We start from the raw sequence: 22425 nt of genomic DNA, 5'->3' as shown, positions 1-22425 counted from the left end.
GCGTAATATGTAGGCAGCATATAAAATAATATTACTAAATAATAAATAAATACAATGCACCAGAATTGGGACTCTGTGCTTCCAGAATAGAGCGCTTGGGATTACCAGTGCTCCTATAAACAAGTCACAATGGATAAACTGCAGCCAGTCGATGGTCCCCTAGGTAAATTTGGCTAGAGATACGGTTATCCTGGATCGTCTACCTAATCCGAGCTGTACATGGCATGTTGAGATGCACCCATTCAGCACCAAAATGTCGCAGAAAATTAGATGTTGGACACTAAGCAATATCCCATCAGTGGTAACATCCTATGCTGGAGCCCAGGGGTGGATTGGGGAAAAAAATTGGCCCAGGAAATGGGGGGACCAATAGGAAGCCAGAAAGAGGCTTCTTATTGGTCCATGGAATCACTCCCCCACCAGATATGGTTGTTTGTTCAACAGAGCTAACTAGCCAAATATGCAATGAGCTGTAGTTCTGGTACCTTCAGGTCCTGGACAAAAACCACTTCAATGTACAGTCCCTGCAGCTCAGCATCAGCCAGAAGCCGGCTGGGGGGCATGTGATGGGCTGGTCCCTTAGTGGGCTGTCTTGGATTGGCTCACTGCATTTTTTTTCCCTTTAAAATGGTCCTAATAGGTTGTTAAGCCGAATCTTATCTTCCTCCCCCGGCCTAAAATTTGTCAACCAGCCCTTGACACCAGCCCACAGTGTACAGGCCCACCGGGACTTGGCCTATTCACTGATAGGATAATTGGCCGATGCTGGAGCCAATCAGATCAAAATAAAGACCAACCAAAAACCTTATAGACTCTGCCTAAAGAGATCTAGGGGTATATTTACTAAACTGCGGGTTTGAAAAAGCGGAGATGTTGCCTAAAGCAACCAATTTGATTCTAGCTGGGCAGCACGGTGGCTCAGTGGTTAGCCCTTCTACCTCACAGCACTGGGGTCATAAGTTCAATTCCCAATCATGGCCTTATCTGTGAGGAGTTTGTATGTTCTCCCAGTGTTTGCGTGGGTTTCCTCCGGGTGCTCCGGTTTCCTCCCACACTCCAAAAACATACTGATATTTTAATTGGCTGCGCTCTCTCTTTGTCTGTCTGTGTATGTTAGGGAATTTAGACTGTAAGCTCCAATGGTGAATGAGTTCTCTGTACAGCGCTGCAGAATCAGTGGCGCTTTATAAATAAATGGTGATGGTGATGATTTTGCAGAATGCACTAGATAAATGAAAGCTAGAATCTGTTTGGTTGCTATAGGCAACATCTCCACCTTTCCAAACCCGCAGTTTAGTAAATCTAGCCCCTAATATATTTCTTAGTGCTCTCATATATTTGGATAGGAAAACAATTGATAAATATATAAATGATTTGTATATAAGTAGCTAACATATAAAGATAAATTAATTTTACATGCTTTCCGCATCTATATATACAAATAGTGTATGTAAATAATTCCTCTTAATGATCTTTTCTCTGTAGTTCTCTAGATTATAAATGATCAGTGGCAGGACCCTCTCTCGTTATCATGTCTGCACCTTCCCCGTCAACCTGGTATATCCTTTCTATTTTACAATGTATGTTCTTGGCATTTTTTGTATAGTAGAGTTTTGTGGCACCTTATAAGTAAATGGTGATGATGCATGTTTTCTTTACATACCTTTCCCTCAGTCTTGGCCATTTCTATTCTGCTAGGTGATACTGGGTAATATAGACATATAATAATTGCCAGCCTCTAAGCCGTGATTCTGTGTCCACTCAGATTACGATGATTTATTTGTCAAGGTACAAGCAACATTAATGATCATATTGGGCATGATTCATTAAGGAGAGCAAAGCAGAAAAAAAAAGTAACTTTGCACCTGGACAAAACCATGTTGCATTGGAGGGGAGGTAAATTTAAAATGTGGGGCCAGATTCATAGTTGGTGTAGGGCATGTCCTAGATCAATTTCAGTGTAAAAATAAAGCTATCAAGTATTTGTGTCCTACATGGAAAACAGTCAGTGCTTTTCTTGTGTGCAAAATAATAAACTAATTTTCACCCCTTACATTGTAACATGGTTTGTCCAGGACCAAAGTTACTCCTTTTTTTTTTGCTTTGCTCACCTTAATGACTCAGGCCCAATATATCTACCGACAACTTCATAGCGTCCTTTCGTACTCTGTGCATTAACAGTTTGAGACTTGTCAATTACTAACCTCTCTAGACCGCTGCCCCGTTTCAATTACTTCTCGAATCACACATCTTGCAGTTCATTAATACTTAAATCAGACCCCCCCCCCCTAAAAAAAAAACAAGGTACATATTAATCCCTGACTGAGAATCTGCAGCTCTCACAGAAACTGCAGGATATTCCTTTAATTAATTCTGTTCCTTTTCGCTTCCATGTTCCATTGCGTGTTCCACAGATTGGAGACAGCACTTTACCGTTATCACTTTCCCTGGAATATTTTCTTTCTGTGTTCCCCCCACAGCTGGTCGGAAATTGCCCTTGTTGCCCTAGAGCGGACGAGAGCCTCTAATCACTGTGAAGTCTTGTATTCATACTGTGTACAATCCGCAGGAAGCTGATGGTGATGATATCTTCAAATCTTTTAGCTTAACACCAGTTGTTTTCCGCTATTAAGGTTATAATAAGGTCATGTTAGGTTTGCCCAAAGAGAAACTGGAAGGAAAATGTTTATACTGTTTGGGAAGGATTGTCCTTTGGTTCTGTGGCGTTATATTATCTCTCCTCAGGCTTTTAGCCGTCTACCTCCTAGGAAGTCACAGATTTGTATATGTGCTAGAACTACAATATGAATATGTTACACATATCGTAGGTAGGGTTTTTATTAGAGATGTTCACTGACCCCCGTGAACTGGTTTTGGTATTGGCTTTGGATCTGGATTAGCTTTGTGTTTTGGTTTTGGCAAAACCGCCCTCGTGTGTTTTGGTTTTGGATTTGGATTTTTTAGGAAAATGCCTAAAATATGCTAAAATCACATAATTTGCTCTTTTTTTGCTCCTACATTATTATCAACCTTAATAACACTAATTTCAAGTCATTTGCAGTCAATTCTGACCACCTCACAGGTCACAGTATTATTTTCATACACTTTCGGACAAATACTGCAGCGACCTGGCTGGATGGTAAGCGACAAAGCAATGACACAAACACACGGCAGTTCCTAGCCCATCTAGGACACATTGGCACACAGCAGTGGCAGAAAAGAAAAATGCTCCCACCCACTGTTATGTTGGATCTTAGAAAGGAAACCAAAACTCACGAGATCCTAGATCCGACGACGTAACAATGACGTTTTGCCTCATTTTTTTCCGAAGGGCGCGCGAAAGAACCGAGTCGGCTCGGCTCGGTGCTCGGATCCCCTAAGCTCGGGTGTGTTCGGTTCTCGAGGAACCGAGCCTGAGCATCTCTAGTTTTTATCTCGTCTTATAAATGGACGGACATCAAGCCCATCAGAAATTTCATTTTTAGAGGGACAGTCAATATTTTGAGAGGCCAAAAAGGTTGTGTTTCTATATCTATATCTATATATAACTGTTTCCCCCCTTGTTAGTATCAGACAATTGCACTGTAGGCAATGTGTCCATGGAGTTTGCCTTACAAAGGGTCCATGCAATGTGTCAAACAATGAAGTCTGTGCAACGGGGTCTTGTGCAGTGTGCTTAGAAATAGGTGGGTACAATGTGCTGGCCAATGACTGAGGATTTCTTTATGGGGTCCGGGCATTTTGGCTACCAATGGACTGCCAATGTATGGGCTGGGTACAGTGTACCTTTCATAGGGTGTTACACCCTGTACGTGTCTGCCTGAAAGTTTTAATAAAAATATTTCTTTATCTCTCTGTCTGTACTTTTCAGTCCCATATTTATACTATTCAATAAGTAGTTTCAATGATTTAAAAATAAACAACCTATCCTAATGATATAAATAATGTATTACATGTTATACTTGAAATAACTGGAGTCTTTACACTCACTGTGCCTTCTTTCACTGCTCTGTAGGTAGATTGTCAGGTGGGGGAGGAACTTTTCTAACACAGCAGACACAGAGTGACTGACAGCTTTGTACACCTGCTTTACAGAAATGCACAGGTAGATTCATATAGAGGTGTGTGGATTGGTGGATTAATACAGCGGTGTGTGAATTGGTGGATTCATACAGAGGTGCGGGACCCATAATGTCTGCGATCTCATGTCTTTGATCTGTATGAGATCCCATCAGGACTCTGTCTTAATGAAGTGGGTGGAGCTTCAGCTGCTTAGAATGGAGCAGGTTTGTAACACTTTACTTTCTAACACAGATGCAGTGAAATCATCAGGGTAACACTGAACAGTGTATTTTACTTTTATGGTTCTCATCAGAATATGTTAATATTGGGATTAGTGGTCTATTAACTTCTTTTCTTTTCTTTATCTTAGAGTACTATTGGTTCCAGCCATTTCTTGTTATTCCGGTGGGTCAGAGCCAACATTTTGTTGGGCACAATCAGTTATTAATGGCACGTACAAATGCACGGACAGCCGCAGCAATAAACTATAATAACCTCAGCGTCTGCGTGGGGCAGGAGGGCCGAGCGATGAGATCATTTGTGGAGCAGTTAAGCACTGGACTCTCCTATCTCTGCACAAAGCAATCACAATGCTCACTCTCTCATACGTCTGCACAGGACTCTTCCTTCTCTTCTCCTCCTTCTACACTATCCCCTTCTTCATTCACTGCACCAGAGTCAGATACATTTATACTCTAAATGGCTGGAAACAAAGCCACATATTTCTCCTTCCACATATGCAAAGCACTTCTACTCATTTAAACTTGGCAAGATCTTTAGATAGGGTTTAATGAACTAAAGTCATTTTCTTTCGGAGTAAAATTTTATAGGCCTGAACATTCTTGCTGCCAGTAAGTGTGGTCACACGGGAAAGAGAGAGGGCTGATTTATTGGTTATGTGGGTTATAATTCCTTGTCTACTGGGCACCCGCCTGAGGTTATTGGTGTCTTCTTGTATCAGTTTGGTGGAAACAAATTTTGTGTTCCCTTATTACATGGTTGAGGCTTTGCAGATATAATTTTACCTATCAAAAGGAGTATGAACTGTGTAAAGTGATGTCGAGTGCATAGTAGGGGGATACTGTCCCAATGTAGATCTAAGGGGATATATCATCCAAATAGGTTTTTAAGAAGTTGAGAGGTATTCATCATATGTAAACTAATTTTGTTACAAGAAAATGAGCACCTATAATTAGATTTTTGTTTCATGCTTTTCTATTATAATTTCAATGGCGTGCAGGGCTCTCTTCAAGCCATATGTCCAAGTAGTAACTGATGACGATAGGATGTTCCTTGTATGGTCCTTGGAATAGAAAAGATTTTTTGGACTTTGGATTAGGGTTGCATGGGCATCATCCTCAATTCACTCATCATCCTCATCCATGTCAACATGATCATCATCCGATATAATAGTGTCATATTCTGAAATGCCAGCTATACATCTCATGGACCCCCGTACACTGTCCTCAGGATGACATGAAGGCCCGCTTGGATCTTCTTCTGATTCGTGGATGTGTCTGTTTTGGAGGAGACAGGCTGTGGGGAAACGAGGTATTAATATCGCCTCAACCTGCCTGCACCTCGATTCTCACAAACTGCGGACTATAAAAACATATACTTTTTCTAGCCCTCTGGTTCCCCATATTTCTCAGTCATATTTAGACTTGTATATATTCTACTTTGAAATTAGTTAAAATGTCTGCCAGCATGTATCGTTATCTTGCAAACTAGGCCATTGTTTCAGTCTAGGCAAAAGGATCATTGTCCACCAGTCCTGTATGAATGTACATCACACCAGGGGGTCTCTTGTCTTTGTTTAGCTTTGAGCTCTGTGTTTAATTATAGAAGACTGCATTGTGTATTTAAATGTAAATGTGTCTGATTGTGATCTCTCCTGTTTTAACAAACTCTACTGTATAGCCACAGAACAATACCTGTTCCTAATTAAATCAGGAATGACTCATCTGCTATCCCTTTGGCTGTATGTTTACCTGTGAAAAGGTAAACACAGAAAAGGACCAATCAGGCAGGTCCTGAAATTGCTAATGAGGTCTTTTTGGGCTTAAAAGAGATCTTTAGAGGACAGCAAATTGGCATTCACTACCAAGTGATAGCTGAAGTCAGGCTGGCGTTGAGATATAGATCTCTGCCCCTGACAGGAAAGGGACAATCGGTCCCTGGAGTACTGCTGTTGCCCTGATCTACCTCTCCAGGTCTTGGGGAGCTGTGTGTCTGCCGAAAGCGGAGTGACAGTGACTTAGGGCCACTACCTTTGCTGGTAGCCTTAAAGGAGAGAGGGGAGAAGCTTGGATTGATAGACAGCAGTCCCTGAAAGTGACAAGGATACTGGTGAGGTGTTTTCATTGTACCCTGTATGTTATCTGTGCCAGACTGTAGTGTTATTTGTTGCAAGTTATTATTTAAATATGTTTGTTGCTGTTTTGTGCTAACATTCTGTTAAATAAACTTATTTGTTTTATTTCGGATATTTGCCTGGGTGATTTTGAACCTTGGATAGGTACCACAGTAGGCCAGCTCTGCGGCGCAGAAGGTTACGTTAAACCCGGTATCCTCACACAGGCCTATACTTAGAGCTAGGAGGAGATGCATGAGAAGTTACAGATGATACGTGACCTTGGTGGCCACGTGCTTTGAGCAATCTAGTTCCAGCCGTGGTAGTAAGAGGTGCCCATGGACTGAGCTTTTTCTTTCCACTGTAGGTGGTCAATGTGATGTTGACTATTCTCTTTTTTCACTATCATTATTATTGTCATCATGTTTCCCTTTAATGCTTCAAAGACATCTTACTTTGGGAAAGATCATAAAGCATTTTTTTGGAGAACCTCATCTCAGACCTTCTCCTTACATGACCTTCACTGGTCGTAGAAGTACTCTGCCACTACTAGTACTAAAATGCTCCTGCTCAGCAGAGTGATCTAGAACAACAGCAGTAAAGCGGAGTTCTACAGAGTCACTGAACAATCAATCGAATGACAATTGAATTGTCTCTTGTTTTAGCTGCCACCACACCAGGTGAACGCACAATGAGGTAGGGAACGTAGGGACTGTAGAAAATTGCAAATCAGCCACTGTCTCATGGTTTGTTTAATAGCTCTTTTTTGTTTTTCGCTCTCTGGCTGCTTCTCGGATTATCATAATATATATTTATTAGTTTAGTTAGTGTTTTGTGCTTGCTTGTTTAGTGTATCCTTCGCTGAGTGCTCTCTTTCTATTGTTCTGTTCCCCGGTCCAACTTTTGACTCCGATGGAATAAACTCGGAATGGTCAGCAGTATCCGTACCGTTCATCTGAAACTGAAATCAAACCCTATTAGTGAAAAACTATGCAGGCCGCTCACTAAACATTAACTGCCACTCCTCCCTAAATGTGGCATCTCCATCATTGATCAATCTCAGTGGTATAATTTCAGCGCACAAAACGGAACCTATTCACATTGCTTATAATCGGTTGTATGTGCATCAAAAGGGCAGTTTTGTACCTTGATGAATGACCCTTAATGACCTCAATCAGCAAATTAATGACTTTTGTACAGTAGTGAGTAGTAATTTGGAAAGTAGCAAACCAGCTAAGCAGCTTGTGTTGAAAAATCCAAAATACTGTACTGAGTCAAAGAGAATGTTCTCATGCTTAATGATAGCTATTAATATGTCTTGAGCACTAGCCAAGTCATTAAGGCACAATTTATTTCCATGCAGAATATATAGGTAAATTCTTGAACGCAGGTTTATCATGTGGAAAACAAAATGCCAACTGGAGATCAAAATATACACTTTAAGAAGTGTAAATCCTGGGTGGTGCGCATTAGGTCTGCAACTCCTTACTTTATATCTCACTATATATCAATCCGACAGCTCACTGGGTATAAAGACATAAATATTAATCCTGACTGATCACGGAATGTATTTATGCTTTGCAATGTAATCTGCTGTAATGGCTGTTTGACGTAGTTGTAATAATCTTTGTTCGATAGTTATATTTTTTACCATAATAACGATTAATTCGGATCAAGTGCGTAAACCACAGTGTTTATTTACTACCAATTGTGTATGTGCAACCCATAGCAACTAGCAATTAATTCAATTTTAAAATCTGTTGCACGAAACGTTCACCTCGTTCTGCATTTGGCGGAGAAATTCTGCATGCTCCATTTGTGGAATATGACATTACCCCATCACACAGCAGAATGAACTGACCGTTGTCATTCCTGCTCATAGACTATAAATTCCAAAGAACAGTGGTTCCCAAACTGTTTCAGTTCAAGGCACCCTTAGCGTCTCCATAATTTTTTCAAGTCACCCCTAAGCCAAAATAATTACCAAGTAGTCCCCTGCCTTTACCACTGGTCCTGGCCGAGGCACCCCTGTGGGATCGCCAAGGAACCCCAAGGAGCCTAGGCCCACAGTTTGGGAACCACTGCCATAGAAGACAAATTTACAAACGCTGTGTGGAATGGCAAAGCAAAAACGGAACTGAAGCTTGTTGCTTCGGAACTTCCGCCTCTTGTCTTGTTACTCTACTCAACTTTTGCATTTGTGCCATCTAGTGGTGCAATTTACAGTAACAGTAGTATCAAATTTGTTTATAATTTACATGGTAAAGGTATAATTTGTATTATGTATGCATTTATTTTTATATATAGCATCAAGAATGCTGTCGTTGCTATTTTCAACAGAATATATTTTGCACTAAAGACAGTATCCAGTTTTACTTTTGTATCACTGATATAAGTGCTTCCACATAGTAGCTTAGAAGCTACCTCTGTAGATCCCTCTCTCAGTCTCAGTGACTTGAATGACAGTAACTGTGTTATCACTAATTAGCTGATAGTGTTACGTATAAATAAGAGTTCGCAGAAGACCCTTTTGAATGAATATAATACAAACGGAGACCTAACTGCCGTGCAGGGCTCTTGTAGAGACACAAACAAACATTATCTTGACACTTTTGTTGTATTGTTGTTTGTTAGATAAAAAATTACTGATCTCTATTTAAAAAAACAAACAAACTATTCCTTCTTTCCCTACCGCTGGTACCTCTAACAGACTGGGGAATTGTAACTGTGAGGTTACAATTATTGAGTGGAGCAGTTCTGTAAATGTTGTAAGCAGAGTGATCACAAATCCAAATTGTATGACATCCGCTTTGTATGTAGGATCCATCTACAATATAGCTTCCACTAATTAAGGGGTTTATGTAGCACTGGGCGCAAGTGGAGTTTTATTGTGCAAAATACACTTTTTCGTACTCTGCTTGTGTGCAAAAAATGCATAAGTCCCTATTAAGACTGTAGGACAAGAATAGTATTCAGACGGGTGGGGTACGCATCGCCGATGCTGGTAAATCCAACGCTGAGGACACCCACAAAAGAAAACCGATTTGAGAAGAAAACGACAAGAATATACACAGACTTACCTGATCAGTGATTGTCCAGATATTCGATCGTAGCAGGACACTGACAGCAGCTTCTTCCGAATACACAGGTGTCCGGCAGTAGTGTCTGACGTCAGTGCGCACTTAATGAAATTTTATTTAAAACGGCAATGTCGAGACCCCTCTCTTAACAGTTAACTTGCGTGGTCCTGACATTGCCGCATTAAATAAAAATTCATTGAGGGCGCACTGACGTCAGGCACTACTGGCCGGAGACCTGTGCATTCGGATGAAGTTTCTGTCAGTGTCCTGCTATGATCGGATATCTGGACAGTCGCTGATCAGGTAAGTCTGTGTATATTCTTATCATTTTTTTCTCAAATCGTTTTTCTTTTGTAGGTGTCCTCAGCATATGGCATTTCTATAGGATTGGGCTTATGTGCAGTCTCCAGTGAAAAAGCCACTATCTGTACAAGGCTAAGGTAATATAGCCTACAATCCCCCTGTTGTTATGCCAACCAGCCCTAGACCATTTCCTAGGAGGATCGGGTCCACAAAAATATGCACCCCACCCCTGGAAATACCAGACACATACCTGGTGTGATGGGTGAGTGGTAATAAAGAGGTAATGTTGAAAAATGTATTTTTTTCCTGCAGATGCACTACTGGTCCCAGTAAGCCCTGGCAGCTACAGAACAACATACACAGGCATAGCCATGGTTGCCAGAGAATGCTGGCACTTGTAGAACTACAAGCGCCAGCATGCCAGGCTGGAGATCACTCTGTTATACTGATTGAGTTAGAATAACAGACTGGAAGCTTTAAAAGGAGAGTGGTGCTTGAAATCATTGCTCTTCCTCTGTTAACAATGATTACCTGCAAGGAAACACGTGCAGTCATTATTGCTTTGCACAAAAAGGGCTTCACAGGCAAAGATATCGTTGCTAGTAAGATTGCACCTAAATCAACCATTTATCGGATCATTAAGAACTTCAAGGAGAGAGGTTCAATAATTATGAAGAAGACTTCAGGGCTCCCAAGAACGTCCAGCAAGCGCCAGGACCGTATCTTTTGTACTTTTGTTCATTTTAAATGAATTGGTTTTAGATGTGATACAGTGATGCACCACAGTATGTGAACTCAAGTCTACTCCATCTGTACATAACTTGGTCCAAAGGCTACTGACTGTCCTCTTTAGTACCAGGAACAGAAAAGGACAGGATAATACAACTAGCAAGCCCAAGATCATTTACCTATTCTGAAAACCCTCTCGCACATATCAAGTATTTTACAACTGTTCACCTAAATCATCAAGAACCTGTCACTTTAAGGATCGTTATCTTCTGCAGCAGATCTATATTATTGAGGTATGGATTGACATCACATGACCTGTGCTAAGCACCAGCAATCTGGGAGAAGCTCCATCGTTCCAGCTGTCAGCTGCCTCCTGTTTTCTTCTCAGACTCCTCTTGGGAAACGAGGTTAAGCAGTGAGGCCGCCTGTGTTTAAAGGACGAATGCCCCAAGCATCTGTCACTGGTTCGTTATGAGTGATCAGGGACCAAACAAGAAGGGAATTGCCAACTTTTTTGGGACATTCACAGATATCCCATCTGTGAGATCTTGTCAATAACTCAGCTTTACAGCCTGAGATGAGCTGGTTTAACATACTGAGTACCTGCGTCTCCTTCACTGATCTCTCTCCCTGGAAGCGCTTACAGCATCGTCACGGACACTGAACATGTGTCACAGTGACCTAATAACATGTGATAACATGCATACTAATGACTAATGGGTCTATTTATTAAGAAACACCCGTTTTTGCTCGACAAAGTGCTTCTTCCTACCTATCAAAAGCTTCCGCTATGATATTGCCAGCGGTAGCCATCAACCGTGGAGAGATTAAGAAATTCTCCTTTTTGTTCTGGATCACGGCGGTACTTGTATTTTAAAAAAAAAACCCATCACATTAATGGTGTACAAATGCAACTGGTTTACATATGATGCAGACATGATCGTTGCACTCCTGCATTTCAAATGCCCAAGTAGCAATAGATCCCCTGTCCTATTAATACTTTTTAATAAATAGACCCGTGAGACCTGCACCCGTAGGGACCATTGTGTGCTCGGGACTTTCACTGTATTTTTAGAGGGCATGCGCAATAAGTATATTTCATAAACATTTACATCATGTACATACATTTACATATGTATATAAGAGTTACCAGGACGGGTTGGGTACGCTTTAACGGTGCGGAAAATTCCGACACAGAGGAGTCCTCCACTTAAAATCCGAATCTGTAAATAAACGATTTAAATCTAAGCAGACTTACCTCCATACCGATGTTGGAGATCTCCGATCGCAGCAGGATGCTGAGCACAAGTTATTCCGACTAGTCAGGTGTCCGTCACTAGACTTTCACGTCATTGCGACCTCTATCACTTTTAATTTAAAGCCGCATTAGACATAGAAATAGCACATACATAATGAATGCAGAACGTTCCCTGCATAGAGATACATATTTATATATGTCTCATACCCTAGCCCTTGTATTGGGGTGAATTATCATAGTCTGTAACTTATATTTCACTCCAGATTTTCTTGACATCAGCATCACTGTGCTCTCTCCCCTTTCCGATACTGAATAGTAAAAGTCTGTCACTGTAAAGCCAAATTACAGTACAATAACATTGGAGCCAGTTTAAAGTGTTATACAGTAGACAATCCCGACGGTGTAAGTCAAATTCTCAATCACCTTTTCTTCTCTTGGCCAAGTTTGGTGGATGTATTGTGACATTTTCATGTTGTAAAGTTTTGAACTTTGGTGAAGTGTTTACATAATACGTCTTAGGAGCTTTTTACTTGCGATGTCTAGACGAGACCCATGGAGATACTTGTTATCTGATTTTCTGCCTCTCAGTACAGGAAGACAAGTCTGTCAGCTTAGCTTTCTATGAGTAAGGTAAGGGATTTGGTATATCTTCTATTTTGGCAGCTTGTGTCTGTGCTTACTTTATCTTCAGATTTGTTGTTTTACACCTTTTACGAGCAAAATAACAAAAAATTGCTTCTGCAACTACATCCTGGCCTAAAATTATACAATTACAAACTGGCTTGCACAACATAAATCCACACAACACCCAGAGCCCTATGTTGACAGCCAACCACAAACCCTCTAACAAAGCAGCTAAAATACCAACACCAGGTTGGAGAATCACCAAGACCCTCGCTCTTGAGTGTGCAATGCAAACACAACCAGTGTTGGAATGTGGCATGAAAGGACCAAATGGGGAAAGAAATGGTAAGGACCCACAAAATAGTGCATGCTCCACTAAAGGTGCAAGGCAAGCCACCAGAGAGCAGAGAGTTGTGGCCAGCAACTAGAATAGTCACCGCACCTGAGAGATTTTCCTTTCCTTCCGGCAGTGTCAGTGACTGTCCTGCTCTCTTACCTGTTCTTGAGGTTTTCTCTCCTTGCTGCTGCTGGTGTCCTGAGCTCAGTAACTGTTAGTGTGAATCCTGGAATATTGGGACCCTGTTTGGAAAAAAGGATATGACATGAACTATGCAATGAGTGATCCCTCTATTCCTACTTGCCCCAAAACCAACCTGACGTTAGCACCCACATTTAATAAATCTTTTCCCCAATATGTAAACAAATAGTTTTAACATTTAATAATTCCCCTCCCCACAAAGCAGCCCTGACTTGATATAATTCGTATTCACATTACATGAATACGAGTATAATTTATTTCCACTGCTGGCAAAGGCATGATTAAACCAATCTATTCTCATTATAACATGAGCAATATAGGATCTTACTTGGTGCAGATATAATCTCGGGTGTTCACACTACCACTGGCCCACGCTGGCTCCTCAGAAATGAAGTGTGAGGACACTACAGTCAGCCACTACTTTCATCTTAGATAATCTTCTCATCATGGCGGTAACAGAATTCTCACAACGGAAATTAACCACTGACATGTGGCACAGTGATTAGCATTGCTGTCTCAAATCGCTAGGACCCTATCTGTGTCAGCGTTTGTCTCCCACAGTCTAGAAACATACTGATTGCTAGTCAGAATAAATTTGTCTCAGGTTAATTGACAGGGTAAAGAGTGGTACCCTCATGCAGTGGGGCGCACCCAGTACCCTAGTGGGCTAGTCTGACCCAGCATCCCCACTGAATAATAATGCATAGTATTAGTACACCCCCCCAATAATAGTGTGTAATGTAGTGTCAGTACTCCCACCAATAATAGTGTGTAATGTAGTGTTAGTACTCCCACCAATAATAGTGTGTAATGTAGTGTCAGTACTCCCACCAATAATAGTGTGTAATGTAGTGTTAGTACTCCCACCAATAATAGTGCAGCAGCGGCGTTGTGAAGTCATTGATGACCGCAACGCTTAAAGGTACAAAGAGCTGAGCCTGTTTCTCACACATTGTTTGTGGATATGTTAGCTTTGCAGAGCATGAGCTTTGCAGTGGAGGGTGGGGACATCAGGCATCTGGGCCAGGATTTTCCTGGTCCAGTGGGCCAGTCCGATGCTGAATACAACACATCTTCGCCTCCAACAATGTTTTCCCGATTTGCACAGCCCTCTCTCTCTGAGTTTCTAGAACTCCCAAGCAAAAAATATTTCCCATTAAGCCCAATCCTATAGAAATGCCATACGTGGAATGAATGTAAAACATTTCCCACATTCCGATACATATTTTAAAACTGTCACATTCTCAGTGTACAAATGTAACCAGTTTACATGTGATGCAGACATGACCAGTGCACACGTGCATTTCAAATTCCCAGTGACAATAATATTTAATTAAATTTGGGATGCAAAAATACAAAATCAATTCTGAACCATAATTTGATATTAATACTAAGCAGGTTGTTCCTAGATAATAAAATCTCCTTATTTTTAACATTGGGAAATCCTAAGGTTTTAGCTAAACCCGAATCATTGAAAAAATCTCAGGGGAGAACCATACTTTAGAAAAGCTGATCAGGCTGTACACTCAAACATACAAATTCATGCAAATACAGATACTAGCTGCTATTGTATTGACGGTATGAGCCAGTGTCTGGCAGGGATCCTCTTTAACCAAAAGATGAGCAAATCTTCTTTTATTAACACATTTCAAGTTTCTATATTTATCATCGTTTCAGAGCCAGCAAATTTATTTGCAAAGTTTGTCTGTAATTAAATAAATATAGCAATAAATTGAACAAGTGTACACCTTAAAACACCTTGTATACCCTTAAAACATATTTTAAATTATGTTTTTTTCTTTTTAAATCGTTTGTAAAATACTTGTGAATTATTCTTCTGAAAATTAAACTATGGTCCTAAAACCATAATCATCCCACAAACAACCGAGATTGTCGCTTTTCTCCTCTGCTAGGAGTCAAGGGAGACGAACGAGGAAGTGGGGGATTCAGGTTAGAGATGCTCACTGACCCCCGTGAACTGGTTTTGGTTTTGGATCTGGATTAGCTTCGTGTTTTGGTTTTGGTTTTGGCAAAACTGCCTTCTTGTGTTTTGGTTTTGGATTTTTTAGAAAAAAACCTAAAATATGCTAAAATCACATATTTTTGCTCTTTTTTGTTCCTACATTATTATTAACCTCAATAACACTAATTTCAAGTCATTTGCAGTCAATTTTGACCACCTCACAGATCACAATATTATTTTCATACACTTTCGGACACAGACTGCAGTGACCTGGCTGGATGGTAAGCGACAGAGCAATGACACAAACACACGGCAGTTCCTAGCACATCTAGGACACATTGGCACACAGCAGTGGCAGAAAAGAAAAATGGGGGTCTGCCCTCCCTTCCACCCCCCGTGATGTTGGATCTTAAAAAGGAATCCAAAACTCGCGAGACCCGAGATCTGACGACGTAACAATGACGTTTTGCCTCGTTTTCAAATCCGAAAAAGTGTGGCAGTACCGAGCCGACTCAGCCGACTTGGCTCTGTACTCGGTTCTGCTAAGATCGGGTATGTTCGGTTCTCGGGGGAACCGAGTTTGAGCATCTCTAAATTCAGGTACATAGAGGGACAGTTGTTAGAGAAGATGAATGGAATGTTCAGTTCCATAGATAGATGGTCAGTAATAAGGAATGAGAGACAGGGGTCATTTCTCTCATGTAGAGGGGCAGGTGGAGGATCAGGGGTATCAGACGTGCAGAGGGACAATTTAAAGGGACAAGAGACAGTGTGATATTAATCCTACAGAGAGACAGTTTAAAGTCATTGGATTTTTAGTCCTGTACAGAGACACTTGGAAGGGAAAATAGACAGGAATTAGAGTCCTATAAAGGGACAGTTGGGGAAGAGAGACAGCAGGATTTCAGCCTTGTAGAGGACAATATTTTTTTTAAAATAGGTTATTGAAAGGCCGGGGACAGGGCTTTATTCACCAAAGTGCCCCCCAAAAATGAATAAAACACAAGAATGTGCACAGGGGTACGGTTTCAGAGAACCCCTTTATCCCCAGCCCCCCCCCCCCCCGGAGCCAAAAGGCCTCTTATAGAAGTTAAGGTCTTCAGTCACTCTTCGCAGAAAGGCTAGGGGGGGGGGGGGGGGGGGTTCAGCCAATACTTCCTTCAGGAAAATAAATCCTCTGTCACTGGTTTCAAAGAAATGAGAGCCACTAGGAACCCACCACCTCCCCTAGATTGCTGGGGATGGGATCCATAAGGATAGCCGCTCCTCCTCCAATCCGTAAATAAAACCTGAAAAAAATGTGCCATTGATAGACGCGAGAAAGATAAGTTAAAGAAATAATGACCATGCAAGACAGGACATTCAGCTGGCCAGAACAAAGGAAGCGATGTGTAGCTAACAAGTGGGATTCGCACACCGTGCCGGGCTTTCAAGTGAGGGTCACCACTCCCCTAGTGATTACAGGCACCCCCGGGTCGCTTCTCCGGCCATTCACGCTACCAGCCTTTTGGCCAGTGGACCAAGGTAGCCTGTCCATTATGGGCGGGGCCCTCCTAGGACAAACATTACCCTTGATCTTAGCCAAAGGGCTGAGAAGCTTTAGAGAGACAGTTGGGAGATCCGGTATCTCCAATAGTGCAGAAATACTGTTACACTCTATTAATAAGCATAAAGGGACACTACAGAGCTGTGCTACAAAGGACTCCACAATCACATTCTCTGCTACTACTACCTGCATCCTCTGGTATGTGCCTATATTGCCTGGGGGAAGCGCTACCTGTATGAATAAAGATGCAGAAGCATAAAACTCTGGATTTAAATGAATTTTTATCCTTTGATGATTTTTCTGTTGCTTAGAATTTATTTGCATAACGCCTCTAAAAGTCACCAAAACGTATTAACGCACTAAAGTATTTTGTTTTTCTTTAGAAACTTCAAATATTGACTTGTGTGGTCTTCCTGTAACTACTTATTTAAAGCATTTTTCTACATAGAATTAGTATTTCCTATGCAAGTTACAGAATAGTTACTTTCTTTGATGTAATGATTGTTGCACTACATTAAAGGCCAGCAGGTGGTGCTGTTTTTATCCATGGAAAGCCATTTGCCAGGGCTAGAATGCTTCCATATGTATCTATAACGGTAACTTACTGCGCCACAGAACAACGTATCATCTTAAAGCAACGCTACAGAGTTTATGCCAATGCGTTTCTGTTTATGTAGCACGTTAACTGGGAAAATTGAGAAAGACGCATTGCATATATAGCTTTAAATAATACTTGTTAGAGGGTCAGAATAACAGGCGTCAGACCAGATGCGTTTTGAAAATGTTATTTTAAACAGTAACTTTTATATACAGTTAAAGGATAGACAGGTCCTGTTGTCAATCAATTAATGGTTAATGCCCCTCCCCCATGAATATCCCATTCAAGTAATGGGAAATCCATGAGAAGAATGAGCAACGTCACTTTAAATAGGAGAATGAAGCAAAGTGCTGTAGTGTCAGATTGGGGGAATGTCACACTGAATATAATTAGAAGTCTATTTTATCATCACTTAGTGAACTTTTTGTTACAACTGTAAAGCGCAGCGGAATATGCTTGAACTCTATAAATAAATTAACTCCACAAAAAACTGCATTTTAGGTTTTGTGTTGAGTTTTCCTTTAATTAGTGTTAAAAATAGATTGTGTCATTAATTCATTCAATCATGCAGTCAAGATCATGGAAAATCAGAAAATGGGAATATTTTTAACTGTTACAAAATGTTACAAAATGACTCAAGAACGTGGAAGAGTCATTTTATATTTTACAGTTGTTTCTACGACCCCAAGCACGTTGTTATATGCAAAGCTGAAAAAAAAAATCACCTTGTTTACATAGAAATGCCATTTATTAATTCCCCGACATCAGAGGCAACATTGTGTATTCAGAGCTGTATAAATGTGCAGAGAATTGGCGTTGGTTAATTAATTCCCCCCCGACAGCTCATATTTCAGATACAAAATGTTTGGAGGATTAAAACAAATACCTATGATTCCAAGAATTAGTGCCTCTAATGATTTTTTTGTGGTATCTAATCTGCTTTAATACTTCTGCATTAAAATGTTTTTGATACTCTCCTGTGTCTGTTCTTACACATACTAAGTGGACTATTTGTTTGTCTTTTAGGTAATTTTAATACTGACGAAGCTGTATGATTTTAACCTGGGGAGTGTGACAGAGAGCTCCCTCTGGAGGTAAGGACAAGTATACAAGCACCTTTGCAAATGCTGCACAAGATATTTGACTATAAATAAATTCTTAATTCTACTTTTTAAAATAGCTTTTAAAACAAGCTGGATGTTTCGGCTTAGTTTCATATGGAGGTGGATTTCACACCACAGTTTTCAGGCATCTATATGATTAAAGACTCACATCACAACGTTGTGCTCATGGGGGACCCTGCTCCTTCCATAAACTAAATTTCAGTCTGTGGCTTCCTGCTGCCTCCATTCCCCTCCTCACATCATGTCACTGCCCCTGTCACATGCAGCCCTGTCCTCACTAACACATCATTCATCTCCTGATATGCTCTGTGCTGCTGGGAGACCCTGCTTCTTCCACTATATAACTCTCAGTGTGTGGCTTCCTGCTGCCTCCATTCCCCTCCTCACATCATGTCACTGCCCCTGTCACATGCAGCCCTGTCTTCACTAACACATCACTCGTCACCTGATATACTCTGTGCTGCTGGAGGACCCTGTTCCTTCTACTATATAACACCCCCATCATGACATGACCACGCCCCCTCATGATGTGGTCATGTCCCCTGCAGGGGACTTGCATGTTGGGAGGTTTGGATTGCCTATCACTTCTGTTTACATGTTGACCCGCCCGGCAAGTCTATAATAGTTATATTACAAGAAGTGAGCCTAAAAAACCCCCAAATGTTTGATATGTTGTATTTAGGGGGTGACCTGTGCTGCATTACCTTTTTTCTTGGATAACAGCAGAGCTGTGCTTACTCAGAAATTAATATATAAGTTGCCCACTCGACGCTGCCATATTTATGTTAAAGTCCACAAAATAGCTGCTTTTAGATTGTGAGCTCTTTTGATCCTTGTTCTCATTACTATTGTGTCGGCTTGTTTGTGTAAATATTTGTGTACTACTTATTGTGTACAGCGGTGAGGGAGATATTACCGATTATACTGTATAATAATATGATTAACCATTAAACATAAAAGTTATAGATTATTATCAATTTATTATTATAATGTATTTGCTATATATATTAGTAGGGGGGATGGGCACAGCTCTGCGAGGTGACTTCTAATATCAGTAATAATTAGATGTAGGGGGATTATTAATAGTACACAATTATTTCCGAATAAACACAGAAGGGGTTAAATCAACACTCACCATTATACAGATATTATTCATAAGAGTTTATACATCTATTAGCGTTGAAATAATAACCTCTCTTCCACATCCTGACTTAACTGTCTTACAGTGTAGGAGTATTTCCCTCTAAGGGCAAAGCATTGCACGTTTCACGGTCTCAGCACGATCCCCCCTCAGTGCTCACTTTTATCTATAATGACAGCCCCCTTTTAGCAAAGGCTGATATTCGATATAATCATCTCACCACATACACATAATATTACACATTGATCCCTCATATATGGAGATTTAACATAATTATTGAGTTTTTGTCCCCTTAGGAGACCAATGCAATATGAAGATACCTTTTATCCTTTCCTTAGGGAAGGCTCATTAGACTTTATACCATTGGCATTATTAAACCATCTATTATTTAGGTCACCCGAGCCTTTACTCCTAATTGCTTTGTAGCTGACCTTTAACGGGGGCCTGATTTTCGGATGAACTTGTGTCTCTATCAATCTTTCGTCCTCCGAGGAAGCCCCCGCCACAAACAGGCCTCTCGGAAGATAGTTAGTTTACTAATTTTAACTACGTTCATGATTTATGTATCTGCCTCCGCTCCACAGATGCTGCGTTTGGTTTTGGCTGAGGTTTCCCCAGATTCAGCACATTCAGAACAAGACTGCGGATCCAGCTGACACTTCCCGGGTTCTGTTAATTAATTGTTCTGAGTCTTAATCACCCCGGGAACTGTTTTCCAGTTTTGTTTTCCATCCATCGGGATTGTCTAAAATCAGCGTATAAAATCTTAGACCAATGTGTGGGATTTGTACTGACCTAGGAGTAAAGCGTCATGAAATGTATCCTGGAATATAGGAAGATAAGTCATCAAAATGCTATTAATTTTCTTTATGCAAAGAATGAAAAACTGCAACTTATTTCATAGTATACTTTGATACTGTTTTAGAACACTTAGGGGCTGAGCAAAGTTGGGCACTAAACGTGAGTAACGTATTCTTAAATGCTCCTGGTTTAAAATACGTCATACTTTTTGATTTTCACAATAGAATGTATTGCATACTTGCCAATTTTTCCTCGTTGGCTTCAGGGAGATCCCTGGAGAGGTGGGCGTGCGGGGCGGGGCTTGGCAAATCACATCATTTTGGCCCCACCCCCTAAATGAGTGTCACAATTTTGGCCAATTACAGCAGGGGTAAGGGCTAAGATGACGCGATATTTGCATCATTAAGCCCCACCCCCCGCCACTTATCTATTGCAGGGGCGAGAACCAGGACGTCTCCCAGAAATGCGGGAGTCTCCCGGACATTCCGGGAGAGTAGGCACCTATGCGTTAAAGAAAAGCAGCTAATGAATCTCTAGAGACTGAAGTGTCTTTTACATTTCTGTCTCCATTACTGAAGTCATGTTGTCTTACCTTTCAGTCTTTGATTAAATCTTGGTCTGCATGAAAATGGCCACCTCCATAGGCATCAATACATGGACATAGGACACAATTTCTGAACTGTGTTATCATGCCACAGACGGCGAAGCCAACCACGTCTTGTACTGGCTCAGCATCAGGGAGAATGCCAGACTCTTCAGGGAGTGAGGGAGATCACCCCTATTTCAGGGAGTCTCCCTGACATTCAGGGAGAGTTGACAAGTATGATGTATTGGGGTATTTTTTTTTTTTTTGGACACCTGTAACATTAACAAAATAAAAAAAATGGGCTTAGATTTAGTAAATGATTATTGCAGTTGTATCACCACATTCTATACTGTAAACCACATGGGACAATATGGACTGATAGTTATAATATAAAGCAAATACTGTATATATATCGAGATCCAATGAATAGACAGCATTCTACAAATTCATTCGAAAATGTTACAGGGATAATTTACTATACAGGGGAATAAATACTAGGGAGCTGGCAGGTATAGACCACACAGAAGGAAGGACTTACAGTCTAATTAGAAATAGCCATGGTACAAAGCTCTCCTGTGTTTGAAAGATGAAATATGTATTTGTTTAGTTGTGTAGAATACTTACTTACTACATTTTGTTCACATCTCCAATGTGCGTTAGCAACAGATGTACATTTAGGCTTATGGCACACTAGCGAATGTCTGCCTGCAGCTGCTGTAACTGCCTCTGGTGATTGTGACAATTCAAAGTTTTTTTTGGGGGGCCATAGGCAAACCGAGGGGGTTTACTAGTGCCTGGAAACTCCCCTCCAAGCCTGGGGCACTGTATAATTGAGGTGGCTGGACCCTGTCCCCGCTTCACGCGGCTCTGCACCTAACAGTAGTGCACGCAGCATTGCCCATGTATATTATGGGGATAGGAAGAGTTGGAGAGCAGCCAAGCACTGTCTAATAGTATAGCCACGCCCCCATGCATGCTGGTCACGCCCACTGGTGGCGTGGTGTGGAAACCCCCCTCTAAAAAATCCTGCGTTTGCCCCTGGGGCGGTAAGTTGGGGCTGGCCTATCAAAGGTGATAGACATACCCCGAGGGGGAGATGGACACAAATTTTAAATGTTGGGACATAATGATTACATACCTCATAACATTTAGAATCCCGAAAGCGGAACATAAATAAGCCCCACCTTCATTGCGCGACAACTACGCCCACAAATGGGCACACTTTGATCATCCCCACCCACGTTCCTGTTAACTCCCCCCCCCCCTTTTTGCGATCAGCGATTTGGGACTATTAGGGAGTATGTGATTACGTAATAAAACATGTCACGTTTTGCCGCGGTCTGTATTTATATTTTATGATAAATATACTGTTTTCATCTCCCCAACACCACTTGTTAAATGAGTCTGTATTTTGTCTCCCCCTATTGTGAGCTTTCACCACCCTGGAAAAGTGTTAAATGACTGAAGACTATTCTTACATCTCACCTCCGTTATCTGTTGTATTCACCAACCGAGAACAAGCGAAATATACTATAATCCTTATAATGAATGCGCAATTGGAATAAACCATGTGCTTGTCAGCTCCTTTAGACCTTCTTCCACTTTAAAACCCCTAAACGGAATGGACAGATGTCCCGCCAAGCAGTTTTCCATAGTTGGGTTTAATAAATCAGAATAATTTTGACACTGACTATATCTGAAGGTTCCAACACTTCTTGG

General features: G+C 41.1%; 1 protein-coding gene across 2 annotated transcripts in view; it reads left to right on the top strand.

Annotated features, from left to right (window-relative positions):
• The window catches only part of SORCS3 (sortilin related VPS10 domain containing receptor 3), a 502293-nt gene that overhangs the window by 113115 nt on the left and 366753 nt on the right, over window positions 1-22425 (top strand). For both annotated transcript variants that reach the window (XM_075215733.1, XM_075215732.1), the window contains exon 2: window positions 18081-18148. In XM_075215733.1, coding sequence (XP_075071834.1) covers window positions 18081-18148 — 68 coding nt within the window. The remainder of the gene's footprint in view (window positions 1-18080; window positions 18149-22425) is intronic.

Source organism: Mixophyes fleayi, chromosome 6 (assembly GCF_038048845.1).
Source record: "Mixophyes fleayi isolate aMixFle1 chromosome 6, aMixFle1.hap1, whole genome shotgun sequence".
NCBI lineage: Eukaryota > Metazoa > Chordata > Amphibia > Anura > Limnodynastidae > Mixophyes > Mixophyes fleayi.
This window is presented reverse-complemented; position numbering and strand designations above follow the sequence as displayed.